Raw genomic sequence first — 25,100 nt, forward strand, 5'->3', positions numbered from 1 at the left:
TGGGACAGTGCCACGCAAGATTAGTCTTGTCTTATGACTTTCGGGCCAATTTAATCTCGAGTAATCGAACACTTCCGACCCCCGATGTATATATCTTACATTAACTCTCATCACATACCATACCTGTCTATTAAGGAACCGCCTTATGTGTCTGTTTGTATGCTCCTTCACCTTTTTCTGTTATATAAACACACAGCTTTTTGCATCTCATCAATCTGAAAACTTTACTAGCTAGTGTTACTTTTAATGACGAAAACTAGTGATTATTCACAAACAGCACCAAATTGTCAAGATTCAGAATCATCATTTTCAGGTCAATATAATGTTAATGGATCAGCCATGCAAGCAATCAAGAAGAGGAAAAGAGCAGCACTTCTTCATTCACATAAAAAGGTCAGCTTTTCCCCTCACTCATAACTTAAACCAAATTCATCTACCTTTTGGTGATTTATTTTGTGTTCTTTTCCGCAGAGAAAAGATAATAAAATCAAGAAAAGACTCTGGGCACTGCGAAGCCTGATACCTAATTGCACCCAGGTTTGAATTTTGTACATATGCATAAATACAAAATAGAATGAAATAATGCTCTAATTTGAGTTGCATTCTTTTTTCTGAATCTCCCCAGATGGATAAAGAATCTGTCCTTGATGAAGCTATTGTGTACCTAAAATGTCTTCAGCTTCAGTTACAGGTGACTTTCTTTCCCATGAACAAATACTCCGTACAACTTACTATAGATTTATGTGCAATAACTTATGATACTTTAATTTGGTCACAGATTATGCCAACTTATGCTGGATTATGTGTTCCACCAACACCCATCACTTATCCTCTGCAGTTGTATGGTTTACCTCTTGCCGGATTAACTGGATATCGAACCAGACTTGAGATGCCAACACCACAACAACCATGAAGATCTTCAGCTGAAATCATGTCTTCCCAAATGAAATTTCTCGAGCAATAGATTTTTTAGACTAGCTAGTTGAAGTGTCAGTCCTTTGCTTGTTAGTTTGTGTTGACTTGAGAGCTCATGTGTTTTAGAAATGATATCTTCATATTCTGACTTCACTCAAAAAAGTTCTTCCTCAGCTCTAAGCACAACATTTTCAAGGTTTCTTGTATTTTTCCGAACTCATACGTGTTGCATCTCCAGCTTAAAAAGTTAAGCATTGTAATAATTAATTTTAAAAATTACATACAAATTAAATTTCAATTTGTTATTTTATTTATTCAAAGTTATTGAGAAAATAAATGAATTGAACTTTAATTTTATTAATTACATGGTTATAAAATAATTGAAGTGATCAATACCTTATCTTTTGTGGCCCACACTATGAGGTTGAGCACTATGGAGGCCTCATAAAGGTAATACGTAGTGAAAAAATAGGTGAAATGTATGTAAGGTTGCGTATTAATGAAATAATTTTGCTAATAGTAGTACTATTTGAACTTTATGATGAGAATTTAAACACAAAATACTGTATTTATTTAGTATGTTCAATTAGACATTTCTAAATATTTGATTGGAAATTCACACGTACTGTAATAGATATTTTTAATAGACCAAGAATAATTTACAATATTTAAATCATGAAGAATTTGTGGTATTGGATTCAATAGTTTCATTTTGAAAGAGGTTTAGGCAATTGTAGTCTACTTTTTCCTTTACCTACACTTAGATTTGTTAAGTGGTGAAAAACGAAAAAACAAAACTACTCGTAATATATATGGAAGAAAACAAAGCACTTAATTGGAAAGTGAAACAAATAAAAACGAAACTAAAATTTTAAAAAAATAGAACCAATTTCAAATAAAACGTCATACTATTTTATTAAATACAGTACACAAGAAACGAATTGCTAATACTCCTATTTAGAGTAAATTATATAAATAGTTCCTAAATTATCGGGATCTTATATTTGCTCTTTAAAAAAATATTGCTGGAGAAGTATCTAAACTACGATTATAACATATGATTTTTTTTTACTATTTTTAATTAAAATAAGTCCGCAAATATAAAAACCTGATAAATTTAAATGCAAGTTATATTAACTCACTCTTATTTATATCGCGAATTGGAAATTTGGAAAGTCATTTAAAAAAAAGTGTGATTTAATTTGAATATTCAACATAATCCATTGCTTCACGTTTCAATGTGTGATTTTACGGGTTTGCGTGCCCGCGAAAAGATAAAAAGGAATCTTAATGTTTCATTTCATAGGTTCATTGCGTAACCAATCAATCGAACACAACCACTGAAATATCACGATCATGGCGGCAGCAGCAGCATCGACGGCGAGGATCGCCTTCTTCTTTCTCGTCCTCGTACTTGCCATGATTCAGGTACTCAGTTGCTTTATCCCACACTTCATCGCGATCCAATTCAGTTCTAGTTATTGCCTCGAGGTCAACGGATGACTGCCTAATATACGCTGATTGCTCTGATTCTGTGTGCACCAATCCTAATTTAGGTCTTTAACTTTACGAATAAAATCAACGTTTCAGCTCTAGACTGTTGTAGTGTTGAACATGCTTGTGCAACTCAGCCCTAACTGTTTCAGAACCAGTCAATATACCGTTAGGTTTTGGAATGAGAGATTTGGATTCGATCGAATCACTTCTGAATGAGATCAGTGTAATTTGATTCCTTATCAATCGGAACATACTACTCTAGAAAGTGTTACTGCTAAGGAACACGCTTATCACTAGTGTCAGTTTGACAGTTACTTTGCAAGGAGTTACAGTCGGTTAATTTCTACTACAGGTCATTGCAGGGAATACTGGTTCTCAGCTAAAGCTGGATAGGAAGATTCTTCAGGTTCTTTTTTTACGGACATGGAAAAGGATACATATGTTCTTTCTTTTCTTCTTTGTTCATTCTATATTTAAGCCGAAGCGACAAATAATGTAGGAATCTACTGTTAAATCAATCAATGACAATCCTCAAGCCGGATGGAAAGCTCATATGAACCCTCGGTTTACCAACTATACAGTATGTTTCTTGCTTTGAACTTTCTACAGATGCACATATTCTATAATCGCCACATGCTCATTTAACTCCCTAAATCATATCCCGAGAGTAGATAATAAACATAAGAATATGTGTGAGAAATCTGCTACTATGATCCCCAGGTTGGCCAATTTAAGCACCTTCTTGGAGTTAAACCAGCACGAGAGGGTGATTTGAAGGGAATATCTGTTGTAACTCATAAAGAAGGTCTCGAGTTGCCAAAAAATTTTGATGCACGAACAGCCTGGCCCCAATGTAGCACAATAGCGGACATTCTAGGTTAGTTGTTTTGCCTTTCTGGTTTATGTTTCTTCAAGAGACTTGCTAACTGTTTTGATTCTTTTTCCCCTCTACCTCGTCTCTTCCACCCATAATATTTCAAATTGAAGATCAGGTAACTTGCTCCACTCGTCTCCCTACTCCTCATACTTGAATAATTATATTTGGCAATTCTTAGCTGATTTGTTTTCTACTTATTAGGGCCATTGTGGTTCTTGTTGGGCTTTTGGTGCTGTGGAGGTCCTCTCAGATCGATTCTGCATTCATCTCGACTTGGTTTGTCCTTGAATTTTACATTTCCTGATGCAGCAAGTTACATTAGTATTAGGATCACAAGTATACCTAATTGTTTCACTCCCTGTTTCATAGAACATCACTCTTTCGGTCAATGATCTCTTAGCATGCTGTGGCTTTATGTGTGGTGATGGTTGTGATGGAGGGTACCCGATTGCAGCTTGGCGATACTTTGTCCGCACTGGGGTTGTAACATCAGAGGTAGCCTTTTCTGTTATGAACAGAAGGAGTTACTTTTTGGCCGATCGCCAATTTGCATTTGTATTTTGTATATAACTATATATGCAGATTGATTTGGTATTTTTGGCAGTGTGATCCTTACTTTGATCATACTGGATGCTCACATCCTGGATGTGAACCTGCATATCCCACTCCCAAGTGTGAGAAGAAATGCAAAAAAGAGAACCTGCTCTGGAAAGACTCAAAGCACTTCAGCGTCAATGCTTACAGAATTAGTGCTGATCCTTACAGTATCATGGCTGAGATTTACAAGAATGGACCCGTTGAAGTCGCTTTCACCGTCTATGAGGTAAAAGGAGAAATCATAGTTCTTATTACCCATGTTTAGTTTGGTGCTGAGGAACGGACAAGGAATGGGTATGGTAGTGTGTGGGGGGGGGGGGGGGGGGGATAAACTTACAATCTCCTAGCCCCACCAAAATAAGTGTAAAACACAGGGTATGAAGGATCCCCCAACAAAATATTGATTCCCATCCCCTGTTATTCATTCCCATCAACCAAGTTCCTCCCCAGTTATAATAAAGATCATAAGATGCTGAATCATGTTCTTCTTGGATGTATATTTTTGGAGGCTTGCGATTGCTTTGCTATTTATTCCAAATCTAGATTGTTGGCATTAATATTATTAAAATTGACCCAATAATCCCTTTAGAAGGCCTTATAATGGGACATGGTTATCCAACTTACTTATTGACAGAAAAGTCTCATTATTCGGTTCTTATATTTTTCTTCTCGCCCTCGAAATTGTGTTCACTATTGAGCTTTTGTTCTGTTTGTTTCAGGATTTTGCTATTTACAAGTCAGGAGTTTATAGTCACATAACAGGTGATGTGATGGGAGGTCATGCTGTCAAGTTGATTGGCTGGGGAACTACTGATAGTGGAGAGGATTATTGGGTAATAATGGCCTCTTTGAGATCGTAATGACTTGAGTTTGATACAATTGTTGGATTGTTGACTTACTTTCGGTTTATTCATGCAGCTCCTAGCCAATCAGTGGAATAGAAGCTGGGGTGATGTATGTTTCCTGTTGAACCCTTCCTCTTAACTTTGAGATATTTTATGTACCTAGTATTTTAAGTTGAAATTGGCACAACGTTCACCATTTGTTCTTGCAGTTTTTAAGTTTTATATTGCAATTTTATGAAAAATATGCGGGGACAGATATTATTATTGCCTAGAGATATTGACAAAGTTATAGCTTTACTTTGTTGATGGCAATCTTTTTTTTTTTTGCTTTATTCGTACAATACGGTGAATTCCTGAATATGTTCATTTCGTTGGATGTCAGGACGGATACTTCATGATCAGGAGAGGCACAAATGAGTGTGGGATCGAAGAAGACGTTGTTGCAGGATTACCTTCTACCAGAAATGTGATCAAGAAGTATGGTAATGTGGATTCGGGCCGAGATGCTTCAGTCTGAGATCAAAGCATTATATTATCAACATTTGGCCCCATATAAGCATACAAAGTGGCATGAATAATTAAGCTTACTTGTGTTAAATGCCATGAGAAGAACTAGCTTATCCATGTAGTCTGGGATCTGAATAGCCTAAAACAATTTGTTGGGGCTAGATGAGCATTTGGCATGTACTGCTGCTGTATTATTATTGAAATAGTATACTTTGACTTCCCACTTTCTATTATACTATTCCTTTTTCTTTTGCTGACTGTTTTTCGGATGAGACTTTGATTCTCCAAGAAAGAAGCCCTGCATTGAGAATGTGAAAATTTCTTATTGTGACTATGATTACAAATTTGGTCAAACAATTGTAGCATGAAAAAGGTTGAAGAACCGATTTTCTGTTTATAATGGCTAAAGTTTATTATTCTGGGACCCGATCCGAAAATTTCGGGTGTCCGATCCCGAATTTTCCAAAATATAGTATCCGATACCCGACTCGGGTATCCAGTCCCGAATGATCGGGAATCTAGTCCCGATTTCAATTTTAATTTTGACTTTTTTCAAAAAAAAAATATTAACTGACGGAGGTAGAGGGCGGCGGCAGTGTATCGCGGTGGCTGGGCAATATGGGCTGCGGCGCAGGCGAGAGAGCAAGAGAAGGGAGAGATGTTGTGGCCGGCGCTGGGAGAGGAGACAGCCGCGGCAGCATTGGCGGCGGCGGAGGGAGAGCAGGAGAGGAAAGGAGACGTGTTTAATTAGTTCTAGGACCAGTAGCCTAATGTTTAATATTTAATTATTTAAAGTATGATTAGTAATAGGAACAGTCAGTTCATGCTTAATATTTAATTACTTAAATTGTTAAAAATTAAACAAATACATTATATATAATTTTTAAAAAATCTGATAACTCGGGTATACCCGATCGGGTATCGGATTATCCGATACCCGAAAAACCAAAATCCTCAATAGCCGATCCCGATCCGAAACCCGATTTTTCTGGTTTTGGGTATCCAATTACCCGATTTTTCGGGTTTGGATATTGGGTATCCAATATCCGGTATCCATTTTGATAGGCCTAATTCTGAAATTTGAATGTGTACAAGATTTTGGACTTTCATTTAGGCAAAACACATTCTTAGGTCCTTATACTTTAGTCAAAATGTTAATTAGGTCCTTGTACAATTTTTTCGTTTTAATAGGTCCTTATACTTTTCACAATATTTTTATCAGGTCCTCGTACGATTTTTCGTTTTAGTAGGTCCTCATATTTTTATCATAACTTTCATTAGGTCCTTGTACAATCTTTTATTTTAGGGACTTTTTTACATTTATCTTGGATAATAATCTAAATTTAATTAAACTTAATGAACTTTTTAATATTCCATTATTTAACTTAGCATAGTTTATAAAGATAATATCATCTTGTTATCCAATAATCTCAATAAGTTGTAGACAATAATAAAAAGATTAACCGTGATGATTGAAGATTAAAATCGAAGTGTTTTTTAGAATAACTATCCGAATTTTCAATTGATTATTTATATTTATATTGAAAGCTACGTTTCCCTGAATATTTATAATCATAAGATAAGTTAAATAATAAAATTAAAAGGTTCATTAAATTTAATTAATTAAATATAAATTATTATCTAAGATAAAAGTAAAAAATATCTTAAAATAAAAAATTGTATAAGGACCTAATAAAATTTATAATCAAAGTATAAGGACCTATTAAAACGAAAAAAATGTACGAGGATGTGATGAAATTTATAAGAAAGGTATAAGGACCTATTAAAACGAAAAAATTGTACGAGAACCTAATGAACATTTTGATTAAAGTATAAGGACCTAAGAATGTGTTTCGCCCTTTCATTTATTCAGGTTTTTTGCGTAATTTTATGCATATGCACAAGATTGAGTATGAAATTGTGTTATTCACTTTAATAAAATTGAGTATACTTTCTCAGGTGAATTATGTATTTCACATTTCATTTTATATATATATACGAGATTGAGTATGGAGTTATATATATTATAAATCCATATAATTGAATTCTGTTTTTCACTTTAGTAACACTTTCCCAGTTGAATTATATACACACAAAATATTCATAAAATTGACTGATAGGTTTCCGAAATCTATTTTATACATCAACACAATTGAATTATCAAATATAGACGTGATTGAATATGGAAATCTGTTTTTCACTTTACCACTTTCCTAGTTGAATTATGTATTTTATATATCCATAAAATTAAATTATAGCATTTCCAAAATCCACTTACTACCATGATTAGCAATTATGTATTTGATGTATATTACACAATTGAATTATAGTAGTAGCATTTACAAAACAGTGGCAGTGCTACAAATCATTGAAACGAACTCCAACTGCAAGAGTATATAATGAAAATAAAAGTTGAAAAAGCATATTCCCTATCTGTTAAAGAATCGAGTTTGCGCGGGTGTCAGTTCGTGTTCGAGCAGTGCACGGGCTTCACGTTGTCAAATACTATTGGAATGCTGATGAATTGATGCACATGGGCCATGGCTGGCTAAACATAAACAAGGGTTTAATTCTGCTTCTGCTACTGAGATCCTCTGCTCTCTTCTCTTCTCTATTGCGCGCACATTGTTTCAGTGTTCGAGTGAACGAATAACTTTTTAGTCTGAGAAATTGGAATTTCCCTAGCCGTGAATCGAGGGTTTGTGGTTTCGTTTCTTCGGTGAATAATAAATGGTAAGCATGCTGATACCTAAGGAGCCGGAGCAAGTGATTAAGCAGAGGCATGGATCCGTGCTGGGCAAGAAGTCTATTCTCAAGAGCGATCATTTTCCAGGTTGCCACAACAAACGCTTGCTTCCTCATATTGACGGTGCCCCCAATTATCGCAAGGTTCTCTCTCTTTCTCTTTTCTTTTTTTTTTTGTTCAGTAAAGATAAGATTTTTGTCTTTGTTTCTATAATGCTGTAGCTTTATGTTTGGTAATCATGATTTTGGTTATCAACCGTGTTGTATTCTTCGAAGGTTTTGCCATCTTAGCTCATTGCGATCTCTTTATCCTACAGGCAAGTTCCTTGCCCGTTCATGGGGTAGCTATTCCAACTATTGATGGCATCCGGAATGTTCTCACACACATTAGAGCCCACATGAATGGGGAGCAGATTCGTGTACTCTGGATTAGTCTTCGCGAAGAACCGGTAATTTTCCATATTTAATGCTTCTGTCTGATGTCAATTGTTGAAGGCAATGCAATTTCACAGTCTTGGATAATTCATATAACATGCTTCAAAGTTACGTATTGCATGCCTAATGTTACACCATCTCATAAGAGTATTTATCGACTTCTTCTGGCATCCATGAACCCTGATAGTACCTTCTATGATTTACCACATATAAAAGTTTTTTTAGCTGCTATAGGAGTATATGTGAATTGATGCATATGTTAATTATGGTTGCTTTCCTCTTTGGGGATTGATTGGCCCATTTGGTTTGATGATAATAGCTGAATCCTGATTTCCTGAAATTATTCAACATGTGTCAACTTCTGGTTTGGATTTCCTACACTAATGTGTCGCATTAATGACATTTTCCAGGCACTTATTTTTTCGTAGATATTGATTTTACAAAATGGCTATTTCTTTCCCGTCTTATCGACAATCCACCAGTGAGATTTTATTTAATACTTCCGAACATAATAGAATAGAAGGCCAAAAAGGAACTTGCTCCCTATGCTTACTCCTCAGCTCCTTAGCTTTTTTTACAGTAGGGGAATTTATTCATGTGTCAAAGATATTTGGTGTTTTTTTCTACAACAATTGCAGTATAATCAGTAGTTATGACTTTTAGGTTTTATCAAGTATCGTGACATTGGAGATGAACCTATAGCTGTAGCTTATTAAGTGTTTGGGAATTCGAACCATAATCTTTGGTGATATTATAGTTCCTGGAGATGCATAAACATGCAGTTATATGTTTTAAGGTGGTTTTAAGGACTTTTCTGCTGTATTTATAGAGATTGGGATTTTACTCTGACATGAGTTTTGCACTTGAGTTATCCATTCGAATGCTGGAACCTAAAAGTTAATGCTGTAATAGAGTATTCATAAAAGACTTCCCTGGATATTTCTATTGAATCTATTGTTACACCCATAAATGGAACAGGTGATATACATTAACAGTCGGCCTTTTGTTCTACGTGATGTTGAGCAGCCCTTTTCGAATCTTGAATATACGGTACGTAATAGCCCTAATACCCTGCCACTCTCTTGTACTACTTAAAATTTTTTTTGTTCTAACGAGACAAATTCCTTGGGGATTATTATGTGGGTTGAAGTGAAACCCTGAACCACTTTTAATATAAGACATTGTAATGTGCAAAATTTTGAGTGGTGTTGGTAGACTCTATATTTGATACTTAGATGACTTTAGTTAGGATTAGCTGATTAGGATAGCCTTGTGATGTCTTGAAATGTTTCACTCTACTTGGTCCTCTTTCCACTTTTTGATATTTCTGCTATACTTATCTTCTAGCTTCTTCTTCCTAAAAAGTTTCTCTCTGCTGTGCATCATATCTTCCTGTTTTTAATTTTCTAAACTTCAAAAGTCTCCTTGAGACAACATAGTTGCACCCTTGCAAAGACCTTCCAAAAGTGAAGATATTGGGTTACTCTTTGTTGAGTGAACCAGTTTATGGGGTAAATCTTCTGGGAAAAGTGCCGTTTCATGTTTGCTTTGTAGCAACACTAGCACTTAAGCCTGAACCATGATCAGTCAACCTTTCATATTGGCATTCCTTCAATAAATTAAAAAGTTCTTCCCAGTGTGTTACAAAATGAATATTTGTTAGACTTGAGTCTTGGCTTGAGGTGTTGAGAGCTTTTTACTTTACCTTTTGGTCCATAATATCTGCTTCGATTGTTACACCCTCCCAGCAGCACCTTCATCAATATCTGTCTTTTCAAATAAAAGTAGGGCATTAACAGGGTCAGGGTAGAGCAAATGGAAGATCGATTGAAAGAAGATATCCTCGCAGAATCTGCTAGGTACTCTTTATTCCTTTCATTAGTCCTATTATTATGTATTCCTATTTATGATATATCTTGGTTGTAACTGTGGTGTTGTTACTGTGGTTTCTTTTCATGATATACACTTAATACAGTCAATGTTTACAACATTTGAATCATAGGTATGGAAATAAAATCCTTGTAACTGATGAACTACCTGATGGTCAGATGGTGGATCAATGGGAGCCAGTTTCACATGATTCTGTTAAAACACCTCTAGAGGTATACATACTTACTATTGCATGGAATTAAACTAAACTAATATGTTTCATTAATCTTTCTTCTTCTTCTCCATCAGGTGTATGAGGAATTGACAAATCAGTTCTTTGTTGATTATGAACGTGTTCCGATAACAGATGAAAAGTCTCCTAAAGAACAAGACTTTGATATTCTGGTAAGTTTCAGTTCTAGTTGTAGTTGAATTAACATCACCAGTAGCACTCATCCAATTCCAACAAATATAATCTTTGATATGCTTGGGGGGGCCTTACATGTCTTTTGGGGCACTGCTAAATTTTATTACTTAGTATGTCATTCCATACCCCAATGACATAAAATATTATCTCTTCATAGGAAATACTCCCCCTGTTCCGCTCTAAGTGGAGCATTTCTTTTTCGGCACGAGATTTTATGTGGTGTTGTTTTGTGAGATAAGTGGATAGAATAAAGTAAGAGAGAGGAAAAGTAGAGTGATGTTTCTATTTTTAGAGATGTGTCACTTAGAGTGCGACGTCCCGAAAAGGAAAATGTGTCACTTAGAGTGGGACGGAGGGAGTATAATATTACATGTCGTATTATGTTCTAATCACGAGGTAATACCTCCAACAATCTAAAAGAATACATCACCGGAAACTCCCTAAACTGCACCAACAAATCCAATGCTTGAGAGAAGGAGGCACCCTGGAGATGTCCCCACCTGAAAATGTTTGAACTTTTTTAATATAGTAAAGGCGACGAGACAGAATAATTGAAATAAATGAAATAACTACTCCATAGAAAACTGAAAAGAATACAACAGAAAGGAATCCTCAACTGAGGCATATGGTAAAATACTGCCCCTAAACCCAAAGACAAGACTGTGAGACGCGCTCTTCATTCATTGAGAATTTGAGTAGCTGTAAATACTAATTAGTAATACTTACTGACTCCTATTCAAACAAGGACTCCTAAACGAACTCTAACTGTAACAGACACTAACAGCTAGACTCTGTAAAGTAATAAACAACTAACTGTAGTCTGTAGGTAACGATCTCTATCACTTGTATTGGATAAATAATGCACGTTATAGACCATGCTAAGAAGCGCTAATTCTTTTTAAGTTTGTGTTTGATCTAGAGGAACCGGCTATCCTCTGCTTAGAGATTTATCTTTGCTTCAATCTCCACCAGTTGAAAACCATGGATTTAGTAAAATACTAAAATTATATCTTCTATATATATGATGCTGGACTTGGGTGTGTCAATCTTACATTGGTACCCAATATTCCTTACTTTTTAGGTCCAAAAGATTTCTCAAGCACATGTTAGGACAGAGATTGTATTTAATTGCCAAATGGGTCGTGGACGGACAACCACAGGGATGGTTATCGCGACACTGATTTATATTAACCGCATTGGAACGTCAGGTGAGTTTTTGTTGGCTTTTCACAGCCTAATTTTGACTGTAGTAGCCCTTCTATCATTAGGATCAGCAGATGGAATTTTGAAAAACGAGTTATTTGGAAACAGAGTCTTGTATATGAAGCTTTCATTGACACTTTTGAACGTTCTATACTTAATTTCTTTTAACTAAAAAAAATCTTCTTCTTCATTATTTATATTTGACAAGTACAATTTTCTACATGTATGTTAAATCATTAAAATGTTTCTCTCTTTCAGTAGTCTCTGTTTCTGTTTACTACAACGATTGTAAGATAGTTGAAGATCTGCAAATAATAAAATATATACTACTAATAGATATGATTACATCATCTAGAATGGCATAAGTGCATCAAGCATTCTAGGGGACACGTTGTCCATCTGATTTTTATTTTTCATACTATAGAACGTATGTTAATAGTATTACTTATTAATTAGATCATCTGTCTTTATGATTAATGATAGACACAGCGTTTTTTGTATAGTGAAAATTGAAAAGTTTTTATTGGAGAGAAGATCCATACATATGCCTGTTTGTTCTGTCCCATTTGAAGTTAATTGCCATATATTCCAATATATTTATACATAGGTATTCCTAGAACCAATTCTATGGGAAGAGTTTCTGATTTAAGTTCTAGCATTTCAACCGAGTTACCAAAGTCGGAGGAATCTATCCGCAGAGGAGAATATGCTGTCATTAGAAGTCTCATTCGAGTTCTAGAGGTACCAGATAATATTTACTTCCTACTTCCAGTAATTGCGGTAGACCTTCATTGCTTTTTCTGTGTAACTTTATATTGACTAATACATGTCTGAAGGGTGGTGTTGAAGGCAAGAAGCAGGTTGATAAAGTCATCGATGAATGTTCATCTATGCAGGTAGTGTTTCTAGTATTCAACTTGGGTGCTTCATTTTCTCAATTCTCGTAATCAGAAACACTTCTGAAAATTGAATGGGTATTGGCGCTACAGTCAAATTCTAAATTTTTGTAAGTGTTGTTTTGCTTACAGAATCTACGTGAAGCTATTTCTAATTACCGAAGTAGTATTCTGTGTCAAGCTGATGAAATGAAGAAGGAATCATCTCTTTCCTTTTTTGTGGAGTACCTGGAAAGATATTATTTTCTTATATGCTTTGCTGTATATCTTCATACAGAAAGAGACGCTCTTTATCCTATATCTCCTGCTCGCAGTTTCACAGAGTGGATGAGAGATAGACCGGAGCTTTATAGTATACTGCGCAGGTAATGGTAAAGTTCTTTTCTGCAAGTGTCATTAATACTAGTTTACACTTACAACTCCCTGAATAAGTGTCGTCAGGTAAAAAAACCCATACCAAGGAAGTTGGAAAATCGGCTTCTGTTACCCTTATTGTGGGCTATATGAAGAGTCTGCGAACTTAAAGTAGTATTGATAAACTTGGTAGTTAGACATCATATTTGCACAGTATTCGGAAATAGAACATGACTAGTTTGTGAATACAATTATAGAACATTTATTCAGGGACACAGGAAGTTTCTTCTAGAGCTTTTGAATTATTATGACTCTCTACAGCACAGCTCTTAAATCTTTGCCAAGTTTGTGTGGAGCTTATCCAAAATATGTTAAGTATGATTGTAGCAATATGGGTGAATCAGTTTTAGAGTCAGTTGTCAAACTAAGAGGGAGAAATAGTGTAAGATATTTATAATGAGATAACTCTGTCAGAGGCGCAGTGGCTGGATTAGGAATTTAGGATATAACAAGATTTGTTTTATCGTTCATACTTGCGGTAAAAGTTATTTCACACTCCCTCCGTCCCACGTTACTTGAGGCGTTTCTTTTCGGCATGGGATTTAAGAAAGTTGTATTTAGTGAGTTAAGTAAAGTAGAGGAGGGAATAAAGTAAGAGAAATAAGAGAGAGTAAAGTAAAAGAAAGAAAAAAGTATGGAAGATTAGATGTTTTGTTTTTAGCCAAAAAGAGAAATGACTCAAGTAACTTGGGACAACCCAAAATGGAATACGACTCAAGTAACTTGGGACGGAGGGAGTACATCTTATTTGAGGATCTGGATCAAGATTTTCTGGTTTTGAGGGCCACCTTGCAGTTAAAGAATGAGGCACCCTGCTGCAAGACATGTTGATAATGAAAGTAGACAAATTCGTCTGTCAAACTGCGTTAATGTCATGTCATGTGCAGATTGCTTAGGAGAGATCCAATGGGGGCTCTTGGTTTTGCCAATCTAAAACCATCTCTAACGACAAATACTGAATCTGTTGGTGGCCGCCCATTAGAGATGAGCCAAGTTGCTGCCTCAAGGAACGGGGAGGTTCTTGGAATCCAAACAGTTCTCAAAAGTGACCATTGTCCTGGTTGTCAACATCCTTGTTTACCTGAACGACTAGAGGGTGCTCCCAATTTTAGAGAAATTCCAGGGTTTCCAGTTTATGGTGTTGCCAATCCAACTGTCGATGGAATTAAATCAGTCATTCAAAGGATTGGTAGTTCAAGAGGTGGCCGTCCATTACTGTGGCACAATATGAGAGAAGAACCTGTTGTTTACATAAAAGGAAGACCATTTGTACTTCGCGAAGTTGAAAGACCATACAAAAATATGCTTGAGTATTCGGTATTTTACCCATATTCCTTGATTTCTGCAGTACATATTTGCAAGAAATGACAACTCTTATGACCATACATTTCCCAAATAATATTTTGAGTATCACCTCCCCCCTTTCCTTTGGGTCAAACCTCAGGATAGACAGACTTCTTTTCAGTAATTGTATGTGGGGACGTGTGACAGAAACACTGTTTATATTCTCACTTTCACATCACCAAAGCAGTGTATTAAATTTTAACCTTTTGAAGTTTCAAGTCACATGAAGTTTGATTAGAGGTCTTGCAGTCATAGTAAAAGTTGGCTGATTAGCTCTGTTATAACAGTAAAAGTTTTGAGTAAATTTTGATAAACAAGTTGGTCCTGCTATTCCTTTGTTAGAAATACTCCTAGTTTTCTATCCTAATTATAGTGTTCTAAACATTAATATTTATGATTTTTTTTAGGCCGTATCTATTTAAAGTAATCTCTTTCTCCAATACACTAATTTCTAAAATATCAATGTTAAGGGGATTGACTGTGAAAGAGTGGAAAGAATGGAAGCTACGCTGAAGGATGATATATTGCGTGAAGCTGAGCGTTACCATGGCGCCATAATGGTCATCTATGAAACTGATGATGGAAAAATATCAGATGCTTGGGAACATGTGGACACAAATGCTGTTCAGACCCCAAGGGAGGTATTTAGCTGCTTTGAAGCTGATGGTTTCCCCATCAACTATGCTCGTGTTCCAATAACTGATGGAAAAGCTCCTAAAGGATCTGACTTTGACACTTTGGCCATGAATATTGTGTCTGCCTCCAAAGACACGGCTTTTGTTTTTAACTGCCAGGTAGCTATTGTTTCAAGTTTCAGTCACCCAATTGCATGTAGCATATCATTGCAGCTTTTCTTATCTTTCCTGAATGTATAGTTACTATTTGTGTTAGCTTTCTTACTGGGCAAAGTCTTATACAGATGGGAATTGGAAGGACAACAACTGGTACTGTTATTGCTCGTCTGTTGAAGCTCCGGATGGACTATGGGAGGCCTGTCAGAGTGTTAGTTGATGACTTAACACACAAAGAGCTTGGTAGCTGCAGAGATGATGAGAGTGAAGAATGTATACTATCATCAGTAACTTCTTCTGAAGGAGTTAGGCCAGGGGAAGACTTGTGTCATTCGTTTGGGATTAATGACATCCTATTGTTGTGGAAGATTACAAGATTATTTGATAATGGGGTGGAATGCCGAGGCGCATTAGATGCTATAATAGATAGATGTTCAGCACTTCAGAATATACGCCAAGCTGTCTTGCAGTACAGGCAGCTGTTTAATCTACAACATATGGAGCCTAGAGAAAGGCGAGTAGCATTAAACCGTGGTGCTGAATATTTGGAACGCTATTTCCGTTTGATCGCTTTTGCAGCATATCTAGGAAGCAAAGCATTTGATGGTTTTTGTGGTCAAGGAGAGTCAAGAATGACTTTTAAAAACTGGTTACATCAGAGACCAGAGGTTCAAGCCATGAAATGGTCCATCAGATTAAGACCTGGACGATTCTTTACTATCCCTGTAAAGTTCCTTTGTTTGCTGAGACACTCTCAAGGTTGTACTTTTCTTTGCCTCTTGATTGACTGTTTGTTAATTTCTGAATACAGGAGGAATTGAGAGCTCCATATGATTCTCAACACGGAGATGCTGTGATGGAGGCAATTGTGAAGGATCGTAAAGGCTCAGTTTTGGGGAAGGGCTGTATTCTTAAGATGTATTTCTTTCCTGGTCAAAGGACTTCTAGCCACATACAGATCCATGGTGCACCAAATGTATACAAGGTACACCGGATATCGAGTTTGTTGATTGCCAAAAAAGATGTAATAACCTTGAATTCAGTGACAACTGCATGTTTTAGGAGGTATTATGGCATGGAGTTATTACTACTAAATAAATCGAAGTAGCCAGTAAAAACAATGTGTATTACTGGTTTTCGGTCTTACACATTTTTCTGGTTTGATTCAAATGACTTCTGTAATTGTTAAATATATTTGTTTCTCATAAGAAAAAGGCATGACAAACTAAACAGAGTACAGTTCTCTAAATGATCCCTTCTAGATACACGAACTTACTCTGTTCCAATTACTAGATGATGACTTTATGATGCAAGAACTTTTTAAATTTGTTGAGATAATATTTCAAAAGTATGCCTTTGCTAGGTCACAACTTTATAAGCAGAGCATGTCTCACTATTTGAGATTTTTGTGTTTTTAAGGTGGATGGATATCCTGTGTATAGCATGGCAACCCCAACAATTGCTGGTGCAGAAGAGATGTTAGCCTATTTAGGTGCCAAGCCCATAGCAGAAGGAAGTTCTCAAAAAGTAGTTATAACAGATTTACGGGAAGAAGCTGTTGTTTACATCAACAACACACCTTTTGTCCTTAGGGAACTGAATAAGCCTGTTGATACGCTCAAGCACATAGGAATCACTGGCCCAGTGGTAAGCTCAATTCCATGAGTTCACACCATAAAACTGCAGATAAAGTTGAGTACATTCTGTTTTCTAATCGGGTTCTACTTTACAGGTGGAACATATGGAAGCACGTTTGAAGGAAGATATAATTTCTGAGATAAAAAAATCTGGTGGTAGGATGCTTTTACATCGTGAAGAATATGATCCTGCATCAAAACAGACCAGTGTCATAGGATACTGGGAAAATATTTTCGTAGATGATGTTAAGACTCCAGCAGAGGTATATGGTGCTTTGAAGCATGATGGGCATAACATGGCTTACCGGAGAATCCCATTAACCAGAGAAAGAGAAGCTCTAGCTTCAGATGTTGATTCCATCCAGTACCGTAAGGATGAGTAAGTTTTCAGTTTCATTGTCTGATTTCTAATCAAATATACCTGGTTGGATATCATTCTATATATCTAGTATAGAGCTTCCATAAGGTCAAGCCAAAAAGTGTGGTATTACAAAGGTTAGTTAGTGTATTGGACCATGTGTTTCTACAACAGACCATTCTATCCCTGAGACTTACTATATAACTTTCTATGCATGTCTTTTTGTTAGTTTTTTAAGATGTTGTATGCTATATTGCTATTACTATATATGAGTGTAATTATATTCTATATATATATATATATCCATGATGGTTTAAAATCTTCAGAGTGCATATGACAATTGTAGCTGCAGTTATGATGCTTCTATATTTGTGAATCCATTTCTATCATCTGATCATGTCATCCTGTCAATGGTATAATAAACACTAAAACAATGGTTTTTCCTTTCTTGTGCATCTCAACAGCTCTGCAGGGTCTTAGCTTTTCATATCACATACAGGATTTGGAGGGGTTGCTTATGCAATGGCTATCATTTGTATAAGACTTGACGCAGAGGCAGCACTAAAATCACATGTCTCACAATCTGTTGGAATACCATGCTCAACTAATTCATTGGCTGAACATTTTAATTCTGATGATGAAGCAAGAAAACTGGGTGATTACAGAGACATTTTAAGCTTGATTAGAGTCCTTGTCAATGGTCCTGAGAGCAAAGCAGATGTCAACTCAGTTATAGATAGGTATGGAACTCATTTGTGCACACATTACTTATGTTCTCTTTATTTATCCAAGTTTAAGCACAAACGCAAAAGGGTGACTTTATGCGTTGATCTGCATCACCAATCTTTTAGTCAGACAGAAACTCGCTAAAGAATGTCGTACTCCCATATAATAATCCCAACTAGAAATAAAATGAAGTAAATAATATAACTATACCTACTTACAGTAAAAAAAATTCAGAAGTTATGCTAGGTCTGCTTTCTGTTTTAATATTTTCTGCAAATAATCCAGAAATTGCATCATGTAAATGATACCTGCCTTAGTCAAACACAATCTGCCTTAGTAAAACTGATATAACTGTTTGAGCCAGTTTAATGTAGATCAATTCAAAACATATATTCACATTTCGAATTCGTTTGATGAAATTGTTCTCTAGCTATCTAGTCATTTCCTCCCTTTTGCAGGTGTGCGGGCGCTGGGCATTTGAGAGATGATATTCTATACTACAGAAAGGAACTCGAAAGGCATTCAAATGACAATGATGAAGATCGAGCATACCTTGTTGATATGGGTATTAAAGCTCTAAGGTTGGTTTCCGGTTATGATGTTCTAACAGTATTCCATTTGCAACTGGTTTTATTATCTAAGATATGATGTTCTTGTAGCTTATGATCTGATTTTGCATGTGTGCATCGCAGGCGATACTTCTTCCTGATCACGTTTAGATCCTATCTGTACAACACTTCAGCCACTAAGATGAAATTCACTACTTGGATGGATGAGAGGCCTGAACTTGGCCATCTTTGTAATAATCTAAGAATCGTTAGATGATTACATATAGTGTAGAAATTATGTATAGGGAAATCTCTCCTTGGCTTAAATAAATAATGAGAAGTTGAGAAATGAAGATCGCATGAGAAACCATGCACTTGAATTTTGATGGCCTTGTTCAAACATTATATTTTGTCATCTACATTTGAGAATGGATGTAGATCATTTTGCCCCCTTAAAAACTCATCTTGCAATACAATGCTATTATAAATAGCGACAGTAATACAAAACCTCACACAGAAGAGATGGATGGAAGGAGGATTGGAAAGAAGAGGCTCATGCGATAGTAATCTCAAAGCTGCTGGTGTTGTTATGATGGAGCAATGATGCAGAATCAGTTGCATCAGTGAGCCAGCTGCCATCTTCCCCATTTCCTGCAACTTGGGTTGATTGTGATGATCGAACCTCTGGAATCTGCAGGCGTTCGACGTCGGCTTCTAACATTTGCAACACTTGAGTCATTGAAGGACGATCATCAGGGCTCATCAGTATGCACCATAACGCAACTATTGTCATCTTTCGAACACTCTTATTATCATCATTACTATAGCTTTCCCCCGTCTTTTCAATTTCAATCTCTATGCCTTGTTTAATGTGGTCATATATCCAATCTGGGAAATACTTTGTTGAATCATCATTGTTTTTCTTCAACTCTTTGTTTAAGCCCACCATTTCCATCAATAACATCCCGAAACTATATACATCTGCCTTGGAAGAGACTATACCAATACCTCTATTGATGAGTTCGGGGGCAACATACCCTATGGTTCCTCTAGCGGCCGTTAAGGTCACAGCCTCCTTCTCTACGGAGCAAGACTTTGCTAGCCCAAAATCAGATATTTTGGGAATGAAGTTATGGTCGAGGAGTATGTTATTAGGCTTGATGTCAAAATGAAGAATCTGGATGTCGCATCCTCGATGCAAATACTCAATTCCTCAAGCTATTCCAACGGCAATGTCAAACTTTGTATCCCAGTTTAAGGAATTCATTTTTTCTTGATTGAAGAGATATTTATCAAGAGAACCATTGGGCATGAAATCAAAGACGAGGGCACGCTTAGAGCCTTGTGCACAATAGCCAACTAGTTGCACCACATTGATATGGTGTATCCTTCCAATAGTTGCTATTTCATTCATAAAGTCTCGTCCATTTCCTCCTGATTTTCCCAACATTTTGACTGCTACATGATGCCCACTCCTAAGCTTTCCTTTGTAAACACAACCATAGCCTCCTTCCCCTAGTTTTTGTCTAAAACCTCTTGTCATTCTCTTTATGTCGAAATATGAGTATCTAATTGGTGAAAGTTTGTTATCACTTTGAAGGAAAGATTCTATTATGTTATATTCCGACAAATGTCTTCTTCAGAATTTGTAGATCAAAAGACACAACACCAGAAGAAACACGATCATCCTTGGTAACAAGATGCTGAAAACTGTCATGAGATGAGTTACATAAAAAAATCATCAAATGTCTGTTACGGCATATAACATTTTCAAAAGCAAAAGGTACAACGCACATAAAGGTATGAGCTATAAATGAATTTAATAATATTTGTAAAATTGTAGTATATCATTTTAAATTTTATATTTTATTCACTTTATTAAAAAGTTGATCTTTAAAAAAAATTTAAGTAAATACTTATTTCGTCCATTACTAATAATCTTAATATAGTAGCGAGTATATTTTAATTTAAAATTAATAAAATGAAAACAAAATAAAAAAAGTTAAAAGTATTATTAGTAAAGAATAGACTTCTAGCAAAGAAAAATCACTCTCAAAAGTAATCAAAATGTTGACCTATTGTGGATAGTGATGGAATATTAGGCCATCAGCTTTGTATTAAAATATCACGCGTCCAGTTCAAGCTTCTGTAAATCTTGATGTGCATTGTTAGATGAATGCATAAATTTTATTTTCATTTTCTAAGTGATATGATGGTAAATGACGTCGTTAAGTGAAATTACCTCATTTAGAAAAATACTTGTCCGTCCACTACAAATAGTTCTATTAGGGGGTTCGGTTGGGAAGACTAAATCTCATGATTAATATGTATTATGTTTGGTTTATAAGATTGACCCACACAATTTAATCCTAGATGGATAGTCTCATGATAATTAGTCATAGTCTTCTCCTTCCAACTAAAATAATCCACAACTTAATCTTAGATGGATAGTCTCACGATATTAATCATGACAACTACTGAATGTCACCTTAGAGGATGCCACAATTTTTAATTTAAAATTGGTAAAGTGTGAAGGAGAAAGAGGTAGAGCAAGTAAAATAAGAAAGAGAAGGAAGAATATGAATAAACAAGAAAGAGAAAGATAAAAGTGAGTAATAGATTAGGAATAAATTTTCATTTTGAGTATGAAATTATTTCTGGTAGATAGACGGAAATAGAATGATGAGACTACATTTTATGAACAGAGCCCGAGCCCGAGGCCGAAGGGAGTAGTTTTTGACAATGGAAGTAGTACCGGACGTGCCATATCACGATTACGCAATAGCACCGGACATGCCATATCACGATTATGATTTATGGGAGCAGAAAAATGGCGTAAATCAAATTTGATACAAGCCTTATGTACTACTCCCCCCGTCCCCCATAATTTGTCACTATTGACCTGGCACGAGTTTTAAGAAATGTAATAGAAAGTGAGTTGAAAAAGTTGGTGGCATGTAGGTCCTACTTTTATATATTAGTTTTATAATAAAATGTGAGTGAGAATGAGCTAGTGGAACATGGAGTCAACTACTAAAAATGGTAAAAGTGAAAGGTGACAAATTTTTAGGGACGGACGAAAAAGGAAATAGGTGACAAATTTTAAGGGACGAAGGGGGTATTAGTTTTATAATAAAATAAGAGTAGAAATGAGTTAGTGGAATATGAGGTCCACTACAAAAAATGATAAAAAGTGAAGTGTGTCAAACTTTTAGAGACGGACCGAAATGATAAACTGTGCCAAACTTTCACGGACGGAGGCAATAATAATCAACTAACTAATAGGAGTAGTACATATTGATTTTTCAATTTCTAACTAATAGGAGGTAGTACATATTGATTTTTCAATTTCAAGTTTTCAACAAATATTAGTACTTGCTTAATTTACTTTCATCGGACGGAGGCAATAATAATCAACTAACTAATAGGAGTAGTACATATTGATTTTTCAATTTCTAACTAATAGGAGTAGTACATATTGATTTTTCAATTTCAAGTTTTCAACAAATATTAGTACTTGCTTAATTTACTTTCATCGTTCGCTCATTCTAACCGAAATGAAAATTTATGATTTAGGAGATCTTTCAAAGTCGATCGCTTGCATGCTTTGGAATATTTCTTCGGCAACTTTAAATTACTTAAATTCATTTTTAAAACTTTTTTCTATAATAAATTTTTAAATTTATTCATATTTTATACATATTATATATAAAAGCCCCTATTAATAATCTAAAGTATATTAAAATTTATTTTTAAGTACATTTTTAAAAATTTGGCTCCTACTTATGTTCATTTCTACGTCAGCCACTGTGCATAACTCATTTTGTTCCGATTTCTTTTTGGATTTGTCTCGATAAATATGTTACCACTATTTCTATTTTTTTTAAGTTCAACTATTTTTTCTTCAGTGTTATTTTAGTTGCATTTTCTGAAAATTTGTGTAATCAATAAGGTGTATACTACATTTGTAAAGCTGGGAGTATAAATTTATAAATGCAAGTTGACTCGTGAGTAAAGAATAAATCAAAACCGCACCTATGATGAGTGATAATTGATCAGGTAGCAGCGAGAAATATTGGTTGAACTCTGCAAGCACACCGATGGGTAGATGGGTAAGCAAACAAGTAAGTACTCCATAAGAATGTACTTATGAGTTAAAATACAGAGAATATATAGATACACTGAAAGAATGCAAGGACTCTTAGTGTTAGGGTTACCTATTATATATCCCGATAAACTTAAACTCAGAAATAAGAGCTGTAACACAGCGCCGCATCCACAGACAAAGAACAAAGGAGGGCTTACCGCTGCGCACAACAAACCTGCACCAAGTTGAAGCTATCAGAGTCCTCTGCTTTTATTGATATATGAGTAAGATTTATTAGAATTGATTGGGAAAACAAAATTGAAAAGCAGAGCTTACCTGCAACTGCAACGACCACCATTAGAAATACGAATAACCGGGAAGCTAAACACACAACACAAGAGTAGTAGTATTAGTAATGAGCACCATTTTGCAGCATTTCCAAAATATAGGAATTATATATGACTGACATAGACATAGTGCACCCTTACCCCAATCAAATAATGATGCTCTACGGTCACACTCCCCCAACCAGGGGCATGTGGTGAGTTCAAATCCGTACAAGAGGGACTCATGGATTTGTGAAAGAGAGACATTGTTCAAATTCTTAAATCTATGCCAGGATGTCATCGCCATGGAGTCTAATCTACAAGTGTATGGCATCTCTGAGGCATTCATGTGGCCGACTTTGATATAAGAATATCTGTGGTGATAGGATGAGTTAGAGACACAACGAGTGGTGATACCAGTAAAAATGGATGAATTCCTCAACGGATTTGGGCAGCTTATCAAGTTTATAGGTAAGGCGTTATATATTTCCCGGTAGGGAAGACGATTAGGATTCTTATTGCTGAAGTCAAAGGCAGATAAGGAATAGGTGGGGAACGAGCAGATGTCGTCATTGTTTATGGAGGCATCAACCAGCCTAATGGTGGTGTTGCCTTCGTAGTTGATTGCTTTGACATGGAATCTGTGAGAATTAAGGGAGATGTAGGTAACATTATTTTCACATGTTAATTCATATCTTGGATCGCCGCAAGTCTCAGGGTCGCCTTTGAGGCCAAAAGGGTAGTCGATGTAGGGAATGGTGCCGCAGGAAGAAGGGCTGCATTCGGCATCACAAGTTTCAAACAAATTATGGAGTGATAGAATCATCAAGAGATATGAAATGATGAGGTTTTGATGTGCTGAGATCATGGTATTAATCAATGGATGCTTAACAAAACCACACAACAACTAATTTGGTTACACACTCACTACTACTACTAAATATATAGTATAAAGAGAGAGCAGTATGTATTGGGTGGACATGAGTCAGTCTTCAAGCATACATGACTTGTGACCAACTGATTTTGGGAGAGGATTTTATTTTGCATTAAAAGCGGTAGCTCCACCACAACTGATCATTTTTAATATTACTGTACTCCATTTTTTAATAAAAATTGAAAAAGCTGAAATGAGATAGTTAATTTTTTTTTTAAATTACTAATTACTAGTACTCCGTCAGTAATTACTAATTATTACTTAGGGTTGGAAATAGTTCAAATGAATAAATTCACGTTCTCCATATATAATAAACATGAGTATAAATTGTTGTGATGAAACTTCCACGAGTATAAATTCAAACACATTTTCTCACACATACTTTATTCTCTCTTATTTTTTTTATCTTTCATCTCTCTACTTTGGGAAGGGATCTCCTGTTGTGTTTAAAAACACAGCAGGCCTGCTATGCGCAAAACGCAGCAAAAATCAAATGAAACGCTGCTTAACATCATTCTGTTACCTTTTAATATATGCACGTTATATTTCAAAGTATTATAGTGAGTATAAAATTCAATTGACGCTAACTTAAAATAATTGTAATTCTTTATGCTTATATTGCATTTTCTGAAACACTTTTTTCCTTTAAAATATTTTTATTTTGTTTTCTGAAACACTTTCTATTCATTCATTATATATTAAAAGCTATTTTATTTAATGATTTCCAATTGAATAAAATTATATCCCTCAAAGTTCGGTGATGATATCCAAAAATTAGCCTGAATAAAAAACTACTCCATTTTACAATAAAAAATTACTACATATCATATAAAGAAATGAAAAGATTTGCAGCTGCGTTTCCCTTCCCCTCTACTTTTTTCATTTCCCACTTTATTCTCCATTTAGTTAACTCACATAATACAATTTTTTTTAATTTCCGTGTCGAAAAGAAATGTCTCAATTACTATGGAACAGATGGAGTACTCCATACTAATTATAATATTTAAATAATTATTTTTTAAAAAAAAATAGTAGTAGTATTTTAAAATTTAAATAGATTTTTCTAACTTAAATTATATATTTTGAAAAGCATATTTTAATTTTAAATAATCACTTTGATGT

At 35.3% G+C, this 25,100-nt stretch overlaps 4 protein-coding genes and 1 pseudogene across 4 annotated transcripts; 3 read left to right on the top strand and 2 right to left on the bottom strand.

The window, feature by feature from the left end:
- Positions 1–100: 100 nt before the first annotated feature.
- On the top strand, positions 101–1,095 carry LOC125216416 (transcription factor PHYTOCHROME INTERACTING FACTOR-LIKE 15-like). Its single transcript, XM_048118121.2, has 4 exons — positions 101–393; positions 472–537; positions 626–691; positions 779–1,095. Exons 1-4 carry the CDS (start codon positions 247–249, stop codon positions 911–913), a joined length of 414 nt encoding a protein of 137 aa, XP_047974078.1. The 5' UTR covers positions 101–246; the 3' UTR covers positions 914–1,095.
- A 1,058-nt stretch (positions 1,096–2,153) lies between these two features.
- On the top strand, positions 2,154–5,490 carry LOC125216873 (Cysteine proteinases superfamily protein). Its single transcript, XM_048118651.2, has 11 exons — positions 2,154–2,343; positions 2,765–2,818; positions 2,912–2,992; positions 3,133–3,289; positions 3,400–3,404; positions 3,491–3,565; positions 3,659–3,784; positions 3,894–4,112; positions 4,606–4,719; positions 4,805–4,840; positions 5,114–5,490. The coding sequence occupies exons 1-11, from the start codon at positions 2,272–2,274 to the stop codon at positions 5,246–5,248; spliced, it is 1,074 nt and encodes a 357-aa protein (XP_047974608.1). The 5' UTR covers positions 2,154–2,271; the 3' UTR covers positions 5,249–5,490.
- A 2,166-nt stretch (positions 5,491–7,656) lies between these two features.
- On the top strand, positions 7,657–19,015 carry LOC125211419 (uncharacterized). Its single transcript, XM_048111194.2, has 19 exons — positions 7,657–8,127; positions 8,301–8,432; positions 9,397–9,468; positions 10,207–10,277; positions 10,421–10,520; positions 10,597–10,692; positions 11,796–11,922; positions 12,525–12,658; positions 12,754–12,813; positions 12,946–13,178; positions 14,115–14,544; positions 15,042–15,365; positions 15,491–16,087; positions 16,174–16,347; positions 16,782–17,009; positions 17,095–17,378; positions 17,822–18,097; positions 18,542–18,664; positions 18,776–19,015. Exons 1-17 carry the CDS (start codon positions 7,969–7,971, stop codon positions 17,835–17,837), a joined length of 3,237 nt encoding a protein of 1,078 aa, XP_047967151.1. The 5' UTR covers positions 7,657–7,968; the 3' UTR covers positions 17,838–18,097; positions 18,542–18,664; positions 18,776–19,015.
- On the bottom strand, positions 18,978–20,174 carry LOC148930034 (rust resistance kinase Lr10 pseudogene; annotated as a pseudogene).
- Positions 19,974–24,021, bottom strand: LOC125209131 (uncharacterized). Its single transcript, XM_089068616.1, has 5 exons — positions 23,207–24,021; positions 23,055–23,099; positions 22,849–22,953; positions 22,667–22,717; positions 19,974–20,341 (listed from the first exon to the last, which is right to left on the bottom strand). The coding sequence occupies exons 1-5, from the start codon at positions 23,910–23,912 to the stop codon at positions 20,271–20,273; spliced, it is 978 nt and encodes a 325-aa protein (XP_088924742.1). The 5' UTR covers positions 23,913–24,021; the 3' UTR covers positions 19,974–20,270.
- Positions 24,022–25,100: the final 1,079 nt, after the last annotated feature.

This window comes from Salvia hispanica, chromosome 3 (assembly GCF_029641045.1).
Source record: "Salvia hispanica isolate PSC_SH4W2 chromosome 3, Shi_PSC_v1, whole genome shotgun sequence".
In the NCBI taxonomy this organism is placed as follows: domain Eukaryota; kingdom Viridiplantae; phylum Streptophyta; class Magnoliopsida; order Lamiales; family Lamiaceae; genus Salvia; species Salvia hispanica.